The 13,294-nt window shown below is 40.9% G+C and overlaps 1 protein-coding gene across 1 annotated transcript in view; it reads left to right on the forward strand.

Annotated features, from left to right (window-relative positions):
- Window positions 1–7,680: 7,680 nt before the first annotated feature.
- rev3l (REV3 like, DNA directed polymerase zeta catalytic subunit) overlaps window positions 7,681–13,294 on the forward strand; it is a 77,593-nt gene continuing 71,979 nt past the window's right edge. The window contains 1 exon segment of the mRNA XM_038727865.1: window positions 7,681–8,333. Coding sequence (XP_038583793.1) covers window positions 8,195–8,333 — 139 coding nt within the window. The 5' untranslated portion in view covers window positions 7,681–8,194.

The following is a 13,294-nucleotide window of genomic DNA, read 5'->3' on the forward strand; positions in this document are numbered from 1 at the left end:
GAACTAAAAAATTCCTAGTGTACAGTGGGTTTAGCCGAGCTTTATCTCTGAATACAGCTGCCTGCTGTGGCTGAAAACAAGGCTGATGAGAGTACTGAGAATGAACAAAACATTGTGGGCAATTAAACCACAACAATGAGCTAAAAGAGGCTAAAATGCTCCACAGAGCCGTGAGGAATTGCAGTGTCAGGTGATAAATCTCTGTGGGTTTGTCACAATACACACAGTCCTTTAACCCATTGTTAATATGAAAATGTTGATTAGTGCAGCTCTAAAGAGACACATCTTTACAGTATAACAATATTGGTATGGAAACTGACTTTGTCAGACATTACAGACAGAACATGATCTTTATGTTATTTAATTTGAGCTTATTAATGCATTTGAACAATTTATTAATGTATTATAATAAACACTGTAAAAGCCTATACTCCAGTGGCATAGTCCAGGCTCCACAGTCCAGCATCTGCTTATTTATTCTTGAAGCCTATGATTAACCAGAAGGTGGCAGCATGTCCCAGTAAATGACAACACTTTCAGCCTTGCTTACTTCTTCATGGTAATAGCTCTAGCTCTGCAGTCAACATTAGTTTATGTTATTAGGGCTCCAAGCAATGAAGTTGCTGGAACCCTATTGTATTTGTTAAGTTTCTTCTTCTTCTGCCCTAAAAGTATCTGCGTCTCAGAGACTGTCACAGCTACAGTTGCTATCTCATCCTCTACTAAGATAAAAAATAGATTCCACTTAGCCAGATGGTGGCTCTATAACAACAAACTTTGGCCTATTACAGAAAAAAATTATTTTCCCCTTGATTTATGTGGGGCCAAGCCAATCTATCTATTTAAGCCACTCCCATTTGGCCTGGATAGATTTTCTGCCATATTGAATTTTGTCCAATTCTTTTTTTCACTACTCTTCCTAAAAATTTTGAGCAAGTGGCATCCAATTGATTACATAGCATATCTGGACTAACTTAATTTTTGTATTCTATATGGTTTGTAAAATTATAAATTTTTAAACTTATGTCTTCAAGTTCAATTTTACATAACCAGTCAGAAATCGAAATTGGGTTAAGCTATTATAACTTGGTGCACTTGCAATGATTGAGCTTTGCTGAGCTGTCCTGTGATATGACAATACACCTAAAACCACTTGTTTTCAAGTGCATCTTATCAATTACAGAAGAAAAAGCATCCAAATGCTTGCAATCAACACAGACTCTGGTCATTCCCACTTGCGGCAATATTTGATGTTTTTTTTGACATGTATATTACTTTGGAATAAATGCCAATGTTTGACTAAGCCGTAAGGATATCAGTATTAACACTTTTCATTTTGACTGCGGTTATAAAACAAAGTGTGTACAGGGGTCATGGGAGCAACATTGTGATGGAAAGGATCTGTAGACGGGGGAACACAGACTCTTACAACAGAAACATCCTGTCCATATGTTGAACTCCCTGATAAGCCAGTGCTGTGTGCGACACATTCAACTGCCAGTTTACAACCTTGAACTTCATTATTTGTGCCCTGTCAGTGTGAACAAACTAGTTCACTTCTGTCAGCCTGTTTGCCAAACCTGACAAAAAATGATTTGCTCACACACACTGATGTCCAGGCTTTTATCAGCTCCTGCATGAGGGTGCTGTCTGTAAACAAAGTGCTGCCAGTAGCAATAAATCCACTGTTTGTTACTGTTCAAGGACTTGCGTGGCACTCAACTCTGCCTTATCTGGTGAGTCCAAAGAAACCAGACACAGATATTTCCCCCAACTGAGCCTGGACCCCCTACGCATGTAAACCTGCCACTCACACTGGCTCATTCTATAAATATCTTGAGTCATATCTTCAGTAACATCAGTCCTGCTAAAGTGGCGTTTGGCGGTCAAAACAACCTTGATTCATTTCCAACGAGAAGTGCTTTTGCTCTTGTCTTTGTGCTCTTGTTTTTTTGTTTTCCCAATTTTATTTTAACATTTTACATTCTGGGGGGATGGGACACACTGACAATGGCAGTCATGGTGGTTAAACCTGTGCTGTATCAGTGAAAAGATGGTCCATCTAACAGCCAGGTCAGCCTCCATCACTGTAGGGGGAGTATGAAGCATTATTTTTGTTGTTCCAAATAATGTTTCATAATAAAATCAGAGTCATAGTCAGAGGACAAATTCAATTTTTTTCCTGATATGAATCATCCCTACTGAGGCACATGCATGTAAAACACTTAAAGGACCAGTTGACTCCGATTTTGTAGGGTCACCAAAACACATCAGTAAAGTTACCTTGCCCTGTGTGTTCTCTCAAACCAACTAAACTAAATGAGTCTCAGGTTGGATGTATTCAGCAGTGAGCGGCGTCTTTACTACTAAAACTACAAAAACATTTTATTCTGAACATAAAATTTCATACTTGAGCGTGGAAACTGCAGTTTGACAAGAACAAAACTCTACTTTCTAGCTTTCTCCCTGTTCTTTTAATTGCATCTAATGGTCTTCATCAGCAGATGGTGTCTGCTCAGTTTGTCATGTGACAGACGTATGGAAAAACAAGCAACCCGAATGAACACGACAGACAACATCAGCTGTCTGTGAACACTAGACCCAAACTGATCACAGCATCCACTAGGAAGAGGTCAAAGGTCATCGACCAGGAGAGTGTAATTTTGGTCAAACTAGGTTGTGCTGAATAAGCTGGGATTTGATGGAAAGTTTGTCTGGGGCTGTTAACATTAATAGTTTGGAATCAGACTGAGTCTGTGTGCTACCAGTCGGGGTTGACTTGATGATGTCTGACTTATTATTTTTGGGTGATCTTTTCCTTTAAATCACACCCCTTCTCTTTTTTAATGCACCTTCATCATCATCACTAAGAGGAAAACCCTTAAACACATTTCACCATCACCATTGAAGCTCTGCTGCCGCTAAGGCCATTCATAATAAAAATGTAAGCACTCAGTGTACTGTAAAACATTTTAGATGAAAGCTCCCACCAAACACTGCATTAAATATCTCATAACATTTCTGGATTAGTTTGATGTTAAATGTGTCCCTCATAGATCTTCAGGCATGCTGCTGGCAAACGTAAGCAGACGCCTGCTGATTGGTTCATTAATAGGGCCAGGCTCAAGGTCAGAACACACTCCGGCAGACAAGAGGTTGCCTCTCCATCTAGATGAAAATGCTAATGAAATATTTTTCATCATCAGGGAGTCATTGACTGCCATGTCCCCGGCATGAACCGGGCCGAACCAACTGTATGGAGAGGGTTATGGCTCTTAAGCAGTGAGCTCAGCATATTTACCACTGCTGCCATATAGGAATCTGAGGTGAATACTGAACAGCTGGAAGATGTGTAAGACCTGTGGACTCACAAAGAAATAATCGTGCTTTGGAGGTTCAGAAAAATGTTAATCAAACAATGTTGTCCCAATTGTCACACAGCACAGAAACATTGGAAAATAGGGTACAGGTTGAAAAATACACCGAATTTAAAAGAGAGCCTACCTCCCATCTGCTTCTGCCCCATGGGACCTCATTTCAGAAAAAATATGCATATGAAATAAAAATATGCATCAAGGAAGTCGCAGTTTGTTGTAAAACAGTAAAGTAACATTTAGCTTTTTGTGAAACCACTCAATGAACTACATCTCTTTTCTCATACAATAACAATAGTCACCATTACCAGCACGTCAATGCTGTAATGCTAGCTAACTTTCATTCCTTGGTTGCTAATTGCCAGGTAGGTGGCTAGGCTAGGTCCTTTCATCGAATCATACACATGTAAGTTCTTTGCTGTTAGCTTCAGTAACGCTAGCTTCAGTCATTGAGAGAAACAGTTGTGATGTCACATATGCGACTTTTGGGTTTTTGGTCTTTCTGATTATGTATTTTCACAGTGAAGTTATCCTTCAACAGTTTTAGAACAAACTGAAACAAAAATTTCTTGACTTTCAAAATTATATTTTAAATTGATTCAGAGCACAATTCAAACGGGATAAAAAAATATGTCTCTTGCCATTGACTACTGTACATATTATTTCTGAAATAAGGTCCCATGGTGGTCCACCGGAGGGGGAGGGACTTATATCATAGCTGCTTTTAAGGTGGAATGACTACAATAACAATAAACTGTTTTTTAAGGGCCCCCTTTATGCTCATTTCCAGCTCTATGATTTTAATCTGGGATTCTACAAGAGTAGCTCTGCATGATTCTCAGTTAAAAAAAAATCCATCTATCTATCTAATCTTCGGCAAGACGTTTTAGCTCCTGTCTCTTTAAGACCCCCCTCCCTAAAAGCCCCCTTTCTTCTGATTGGCCAACTTCCCGAAAGCCTGCTGAGGGGCTTGTGAGCTGCTGTAACCATGGGTTTATAAAGAGAACTGGGGCGAGTTCAATCTCAAAACTTTCTTTTTGTACTGGTTTGCAACAGTTTCCTGATTGAGGCACACTTTTCCTCGAAATGGAGGAATGCTTTCTCCTGTTTGGTAGGTTTGATAGAGGTGTTACCCAATCAGCAGCAACATGGAGGCTAAACACTGCTGTATTAAAAAGGCAGTAAATTCCAGTGCACTTGTGTACACAACAGATAAATAAACGTTTTGCTAATTTTTGTCAGGTCCTACAAAATGTAGCAAAACATTTATTTCAACCTACATGGTGTTGCCTGGACGCTGCGTTGAAGGCAGGGTTTCGTTCGTTCCAGTTAAAAGCTGCTCAGTGATGCATGTTCGACTTCTGGCTATCAAATTACCCAGATCTTTCACCAAGTGTGGCCCCACAGGAGCAAACGCACTAGAGACTTTTGCCGCAGAGCAGCTAACTTCCAGTGAATGAATGGAGAGTTACAGTTATTTAATTGTGCAGCTATTCAAGATGTTCCGATTTCTGACAAAGAAATCATTTCCCGGTGGCTGTGACTTCCAAAAAAATGATCACAGTTTTTTCTTTCACACATGTGAGTCTATGCGGATAAGTCTTTTGGGGCCAGTGTGCATGACGTGACAGACCTAGAAGTTGTAGTTCCATGCTTTGGCCATTATTTTAAATTGGCTTCAAAGCACAGTGCACTTCCTGGGGGCTTGGTCTAAGGTCTCTTCATACACCACTGCAGCAGGGTGTTTCTGGGGGGGGCGGTGAAGGTACCAGGTGTGCTTGGACTGGCAGATCTGTTAAGGTCATCCCTGATTACTCTACAAAAACACACAACATTTAGAACTTATTCATTGATGTTAGTGAAACTGGATAATATTTTAGGGAATTAGATGGACAGATAGCTTTAAAGTAACCGCTAACTGCTGCTAAGTGTAATGTTTAGCCCCCGACATACTTGCTTTTTAACAGTGCCTACCGGACAGATCGACATACTGCCCCCATGTTCATATGTGGAATTGCATCTCGCGGACGCATAGCGTTCATTTCTGGATACATGCACAGCCTACGCTCCAGAGAAACACAGGATATGCGTGGCAGCCATCTTGCGTACGCGAATGCGTAGTTAAAAGCAAATATGTCCTGGCCTTTAGACCACTAGCTGCATGGAGAGGGAGAGATACTGTATATATAAGACTGTGCGAAATAATAATGTTTGTGCTTAAGCTCCATGAAAGCTGCTTTCATGAAAACTTACTATAGCCCTAGTCAATAATAACTAGGTAATATAATAAGTTCTAACATGTCAGTGTTAGTCTGTGGTGACCTCATATTGACCTCACTGTACTTTATGGTAACTGCAACCTCTTTTGTATCAATGTCATAATACTGTGTATCTGTGGTTCTGAAGATTGAATTTTGTAAATGGCCTAAAATATTTGTTTATCTCTTCTTTATGGATTTGATTTGTTTCATTGTATAATATCAATTGGTTTAGATATATTCTAGGATAGCTTTTTTTTCTTTCCACAATCATAGGAAACCTATCAGCCAATAAGAAATGTGTTCCTTAGCTCTTTGATCTGGGTCTGATCCTTGTATTAGTCCTGCAGTGGCAAGTGAGGTGGAGTGTTGTCAAGATTTACATGAAGTTCCACAAGAGTCCATCAAGGGCACCAGTTTGAAACTGTGGGCAATACTCGCTGCAGCATTGCTTGAGGTTCATTTCATTGTTATATTTGAATAAATGAAAAGTATCCAGCTATCAGACTGATTCAGGTGATAAAGATATAACATTTTTCCTTTTATTATTTATTACCAAAAATGATTTTCCATCAGTCTTTTTGTGCAATCTAATTTAAATACTGGTATCATATTACATGAATAGTGACATAGGTATGAGCCTGAGCCTCCTGTTTATGTTTAAACTGATACATAGTACAACTAACAGATCAATAACTAGGCTTTCAGTCTGATTTAATGGACACATGACACTGATGAGAGTGTCAGATCGGATAACTCACTTTCCATGATGAAGAATAGACACTTGCTCAAGTACATTTATGAGGAGCTGTTTGTTTTCATGCTTTACTTTTCATACTTCATGTTTTCACACGTGAATACAAATGGAACGAACATGTTAGGATCTGTAATTTGACACACAATATCTTAATATGAATATTTTTGGAGGCATATTAGCTTTAACAAACAACTCTTTTTCCTAAAGATAGCTAAGATTGCCACATGTTTAAATTACACTCCTTTGCAGTTATTACCCATAGAGGACAAAATGTGGCCTGAACCATTTAGGGAAAATCTCTCTACTGACTTTACCGCTCTCCAAAGCAAAAATCTAGCCATTATTTTAACACATATCTGTAAAAGGAAACCCCATCTCAACATTAGAATTAACAGCGCAAGTACATTTTAATGGCTGATTTTCAATTGATGCACAGATTGTACACTATCATTCTACATACAAGTGAGGGTGCATTCAATACTCTCTCATCCGGCAACCATCTTTCTAACCCCAAACCTCTAACCCAGAGGCAATTCATGTCCTTAACTCCTATACTATTTACTCTTGTCCATAAAACAGTGTAATGGTATGTGTACAATGATGTGCATGGTCATTGATCGTTGTGGTGCTGATAGCATCCCCATAGGAATGCTTGATTTAAAGAAAACATTTTATGCATATAGGGCTGTGGATGACTGTGGCCATCTTATGTGTTTTATGTCTGCAAATTTACTGTATGTGATGCCCTGAGATTTTTGTTCAGTGAGCTCAACAAAACAAATTCCCAACCGCTGTGTTGAAATGGCAATAAAGCATTGAACTCTGAATCTTTATCCTTGTGTCAATCAATTTTCCAGTTTTACGGTCCAGACGTGTGTGCTATTATTTTGAAACACCAATAAAGATGATTCCGAATTTTGCACAATTTGTAGCAGACAATGATGCCCCAGGACAACAAAACATGAACAACATTCTGCTTATTCAACTCCACGGTTTTAGCAAATATTTCGAAGGCAACTTTGTCATGCGGGCGACATAGACGTCAAAGCACTACCTTGGTTTAGCCAGCTAACGTTAGGCAGTCAATAAAACCAGCAGCTATGCCGTATATAACTGCTGGCCTTATCCAAATGTGCCAGATGTGAGTCTTACAAAACAAATCACTCAAATGTATTTTCATTCTGGTGCTTTGTATGACTGTGCTGGTTGTGCTCCAACATTGCTTTTATTCTGAAAAATACTGTCGGAAGTACAATTCTTGTGCACTTTGGCAGGCTTAGATCTCCTCATTGGCTTGCTAACGCGGGCTAGCCTGTTATGGAAGGAGCACAACTGAGGGGCTGTCTGATAAAACGGGACTGGCTGGGACTAGTTCTGAGGCGTGATTAGGAAAGATAACGCTACATACCGGAAGCCCGGGGAACGTTTTCCTGGCTGAAAACAAAAAACACCACAGAGATAGCTAAAATCACGGACGGGACAACCACAGTTATAAGTACAATATGGACCCGACAGCCGCGGAGCGTCCGATAAATACCGGTATCCGTCGAGTTTAGACTCCCCGGCCGCAGCTGAGCCTCAACTGCGGCAGCACCTCGGGGCGCTTCAGCCACGGGAATCTTTGTTCGCGTTTTTGCATGGGACACAGCCGGGCTTCCCCTCCGCTTTGTCGTTGTTTTGCCGCCGTGACAGCAGCCTCCCCTGCTGGTATCGACTGGCCACCGAGGTCCCCGCGTCTTATGGACTCCAAACTGTAGTTATTTCAGCTTTTCTGTCCGGTCCCCCCTCTGACGGACGCGGCAGTCATGTTTGCTGTGCGTATCGTCACCGCAGACTTCTATCTGGCCAGTCCCATTAAAGACCTGGACGTCTGCTATTCTGAATTCAGGGAGAGCGACGTGAAGAAAGTGCCGGTGGTACGGATATTTGGAGCCACACTCGCAGGTTAGCAAACTCTTCTGTTTTATTTTGTGTGTTTTTCTTCTTTTTTTATTTTTATTAAAGCTTAATGGTGGCCGTGCTCTCCTGCGGAGCTCCACGCGGCATGTTACATGGTTGTTGGCTGCCGAGTGGACTCACGCACACAAACACATCCGCACTGTACTGTCGAGGGGAAATATAACGGGTGTAGCATGCAAAAGGACGACAAGCAGATGATTGACACATTTTACCAGCGCGACGTGCACTGTTGTTGCTTTGCATACGGGCTGCCTGCAGCGGTGGGAGCCTTCCTCTCCCTCCTCTCCCTCCTCTCCCTCCTCCTCACGCGGCTCTCTGCTTTGTTTTCGCTCTCCTGCTCCATCATGGCACGGTGCCTGCGGACACCTCTGGCTTCAGGGCTAGACTTGTGCCTCTACCTGCCACATGTGGCATTCAGGGATATGCTATATACTTCCCTTTATGGTGGTTTTATTGTCTTTGTAGCAACCTGTGGAGCGTGCAGGCGAGGCTACAACACGCTGCCTCCTCTTTTGAGCTTTTTTTTAATTTTTTAATTTTTTTCCCAGTGTAACACAAGTAAAAACACAGGTAGCTAAATGGAAACGAAACTTTGCTCATCCCCGAGGTGACACTGCGTGACTGCAGCCAGATTAACAGTCAAATAAATATAACGTATAGCAGAGATTAAGACAAATGGGGACACGTTTGGGGTTCTGTGGAAGCACTCACTGGTGTCAGTTATGTGCGCCATAGAAGACAGTACAGTCTGAAAGGGCAGAAGCCATCATGACAGGACATTAATATGCAGGATGTAACAATGAAGGAGGCATGAAAAAATGAAAACATAATCCTAGGTGGTGTGAAAATGACCTATGTATGGAGAAAATGCCATGGCTTGATTCCTTATGGAAAAAAACGATACGCATATACACACTGTGCAAAGGAGGGGCCAAGATTTACTGTAGATTTGTGTTTTCTTTGACATTTGGCACATTCCCTGCTCTCTAATAAATCCATTACAGCTGAGTACTCTGGGTACCTTAATCCCCACACTGGAAAACAATAGCATCATTTCCTGCACAATGGCACAGCATTATCACCCCAGACAAATCCCCTTGTGATTGCTGTGCCCTCTCTTCACCCCTATTTGACAGGTGAAAACACCTTTGCAGTACAGCGACTGTGTATATTTTTAGCAGGGTTAGTTCCCAGTGGGGAAAATGGTAGTCAAGGAGGACGGCCCGGAGTCCAACAGGATGTACCTCGGTGAGGATTAAAGGATTTAGAACAGAGAAATGAAGCACAGTGGGCCAAGGTTCGGGTGTCGGGTCTAATTTGGTTCTGTCATAAACCTGCACGTTCACGTTGGCATGCAGTTGCACTGACACACACTGCAGCAGAGGCAGCCTGAGTAGATTGTCAGTGAATGGATATTCAGGAGCAATTCATCAGCTGTGATTCAAGCACAATAAATCCAACGAACACAGCATTCTTATAAATGTTTTTTTTTCTTGACTGTATGGTTAAAAAAAAAAAAAAAGCGCTATTGTTTCAAGAATCAGTCAATAAAATCTTCATACAAATGATTGACAACAGTAAATCATGTAAATCATTTTCAAGCAGTAATGCCAAACCTTTGCTGTCTGTAATGTGAGGATTTTGTCTTTCTTTGTCTTCTGTGAGAATACATCTTTGGATTTTGGACTGTTGGTCAGACAATACAAGCAATTTGCAAATGCCGTGATGGGCATTATAGACTAAAACAGAGAAAAGCAGTAAATCTAATTCAAGATGCTGGGTCCAGTGAAATTTTGGTACTTTTGCTTGATACATGACTAATGATTAATTGTTGATTAAAAACATTACAGCTGGTCATTTCAATCAAGTAATTCATCAATATCAAATTATCATTTATCCACATTAATGGAAAATTGTGGTATTTTTCCAGCCTAAGTCCTTCCCATAATTGTAGTCATTCTGACTATGGGTCATGGAGACACCCGACCGATATGGATTTTTTAGTCCGATTTTTAAAATTTGAGGATTTTAAAATCCGATATGCTGACTTTCTTTTTTCCCTTTTATTTTAAGAAACACATAAAATAAACAAAGATTATCACCTAACATTGTTATCTTGAGACCTCACCAAGATACCATGACATAATACAGTATAAAAAGAAACTTTGTTATTGCAAAATATATTAAAGTTTTGATAAATAAGAGTCAAATGTATAAAACTACAGAAACCATTTTTAAAATATCTGATTTGTTAAAAATTAGAGTACTACTACTAATGAACATTAAATTAAATAGTGTATGCATTGTAGGGGCCAGCGAAACAGAGACTATAAAAAATACTAATATAGTACTACTACTAAAAATTATAATAATACAATATAGCATCTCTCATGTCATTGCTATCATATGATAAACAGGGCTCTCTTACATAGGCAAATTATTTATATATATATATATATATATATATATAATTAGTTATTACCTTACCTAAAATCCGCCACAATGACTACTTTCTACATCTAGTTTATCACCAGCATTTGAAAGGTGAGCTAACTTAGTTAGACAGGAAGCCGTGTTAGATAGTTGTTCAGCTCATGTTCATTCACGTCCCTCCTGGTTTAATCATTTCTGACACACCGAAGCAGCTCGCGGATATATTTAGAATATGTCAAACACTAATGTCATAGTTTAATCGCTCATTAACGTTGGCGCTCCTCCACTGATAAACATGGCATTAGCTTGGTGGCTAATTTCGCGACGGGCAGCGTTGCGTGATGTTAGAGAATATTTAGAAGTAATAAATTAGAGAGAAATGAGAGGACCGGTCACTGGAACTGCCACACTGTTTCAGAAATAAATCCACAATCACGTCTTTCAGCAGCGTAGCCTCCAACAACCAACTACCGTAATATTAAACACACTGCTGTGAGCCTGGAGAGGGCATTGAAAAACGGGAGGGTTAGGAAGTATGGTCTCCGAAGAGGAGAAGTGATGAGGCCTGTTTTTATTATTATTTAAGACGTGACAAAAGACCAAGTCACCGAGAACATTGCGTGTGAGAGCTAACAGGAGCTACTCTTTGTAGACTCCGGTTAGCTGATTATTTGTTCTGTGGTGCTGCAGTGTTTTGAACAGAGGAGCTTTTTCTTATATTGTAGGCCTGTGGACCAAACATCGTATAGTCGAGAAAATGAATCCACAGTGAAAATAATTGTTAGTTGCAGCCATATCTCGGAGATGCGCAAGTTATTTATGAAATTATTTATGTAAAATTGACATCTGTGTAGAAGGCTTTAGGAGGCTGAAGCTGTTTGCCTATCTCTGCAGAATAGCCACAATTATGCAGTGATTCCCAAAAAATGTCACTTTATTGATAATGTATTAACACAGCTTTACAGAGGAAGTGTGGAGTTAAATTGAGGCAAAGTGTAGCAACAAACTCCTGCTTTTCCTCCATTTTGTGTTAATGTTTGCTGGCACACACTTATGTTTGAACCCTGTCTATATGCCTGTACCTCTGATCCTGTCTGATTGGTTCCTGAGTATGGGGCATTATGTATTCCATTGGAGCTTTGAAAGGTTTCACAGATTGAGGTCTTACACAAGTACAACACACAAACATAGCGGTTGACATTGCTTCTGTTATGGTTTGGATCAGACTTGTTGCAGTAATGATAAAAATAGTTTGTGCTGTAATGCGTGGTCCAAGATTTGCACAGTTTGACCCTCATCTTTCCCAGTACCACTTTTAACAGCCAGTTTCTAGAAATAAAATGACCTCACCATCTGGAACACATTGAAGTGAGGAGGGATCTCTTTCTTTCTGTTTCTCTGTAGCTCAGAAACAGGCCACGCCTACCCTACTTTAGCTACTTTAATATTTCCTGTTGCTTTCATGGTGACTTTTATTGTCTGTCCTGAAGGGAAGAATTCATCGGTTAATGTGTGTCAGCTTCTATCTCATCAGCCTGTTTACCCTGGTGTTAGCGGTCAGCAGTGCATCTGCACCATGTGGCTCTGGCTACAACCCCAGGCCTCGTATTCCCTGTCCTTCCCTGACCTAAGCCATGCACGCTCCCACCAATCAGCACGGTGCAATTCGACGCCACTTCCTGTCTTTTTTTTTTTTCCCTCCTCCACTCTCTTTGTTAGCAATTGGTGGCCAGCCTGACTGTGTTGCACAAATACTGGTCATGCACCCAGTTCTGGGATAGCTCAAGGATTTGGGGGGTTAGGAATTCCTTTGTTGTGAAGATTGCACTTGTGATCAGTGTCCCATTATGCTTATTAATAAACAACTTCATTGGCATGCTTGTGGTTTCAAATCTCTGGGGCCCCTTCTCACACTGCTGAGAGTGGCTGTTGAGGCGGCTGCAACCATTTGAGGTTTGACAGCATTGATCTCCCCCCTCGATGCCCGACGAGTTCAGCCTAGATGCGCTGACAGGCCCTGGGCCCCATGACAGCAGGAGGCACACTGTTTTGGTTCCTTGCTCGGACATGTGCACTTGAGTGTTTATTGGGTGTGTGTAAGAGCAGGGAGGGAGGAAGTGCATGACAAATTGACTTGAATGAGGGGGGCCAAGCATGAAGCACAGAGAGGAATAAAACAGAGGGCCTCTTCCTCCCCTCGGGCCCTGTCCCCCCACGTTTAGCTCTCTCCAGGGGAACCCTAATGCCATCTGAAGGCATTCCTCCTGGATCCATTAATAGGATAATAGACGGATTCAGAAGGACTGTGGCTCATTAGACAGAAGGTCATTGTCCCCTTAACTGTTTACTTTCCTCTCTCCCTGTCAGTTAGTCGAGTTCAATTATCATCCTCTAACAGCCACTCCAGTTGCTTCAAATTACTTTGTAGTCAAGTTTGATGCCTATTTGTTGTTATGGTGTCTCTGGATTTGATTTTCATTCTTTTGTCCTCGTGAATTTCCAGTTCTGTTTCA

This window comes from Micropterus salmoides, unplaced genomic scaffold, assembly GCF_014851395.1.
Source record: "Micropterus salmoides isolate LMB-PRFRI ecotype aquatic unplaced genomic scaffold, ASM1485139v1 Ms_hic_scaffold_18, whole genome shotgun sequence".
NCBI classification, from domain to species: Eukaryota; Metazoa; Chordata; class Actinopteri; order Centrarchiformes; family Centrarchidae; genus Micropterus; species Micropterus salmoides.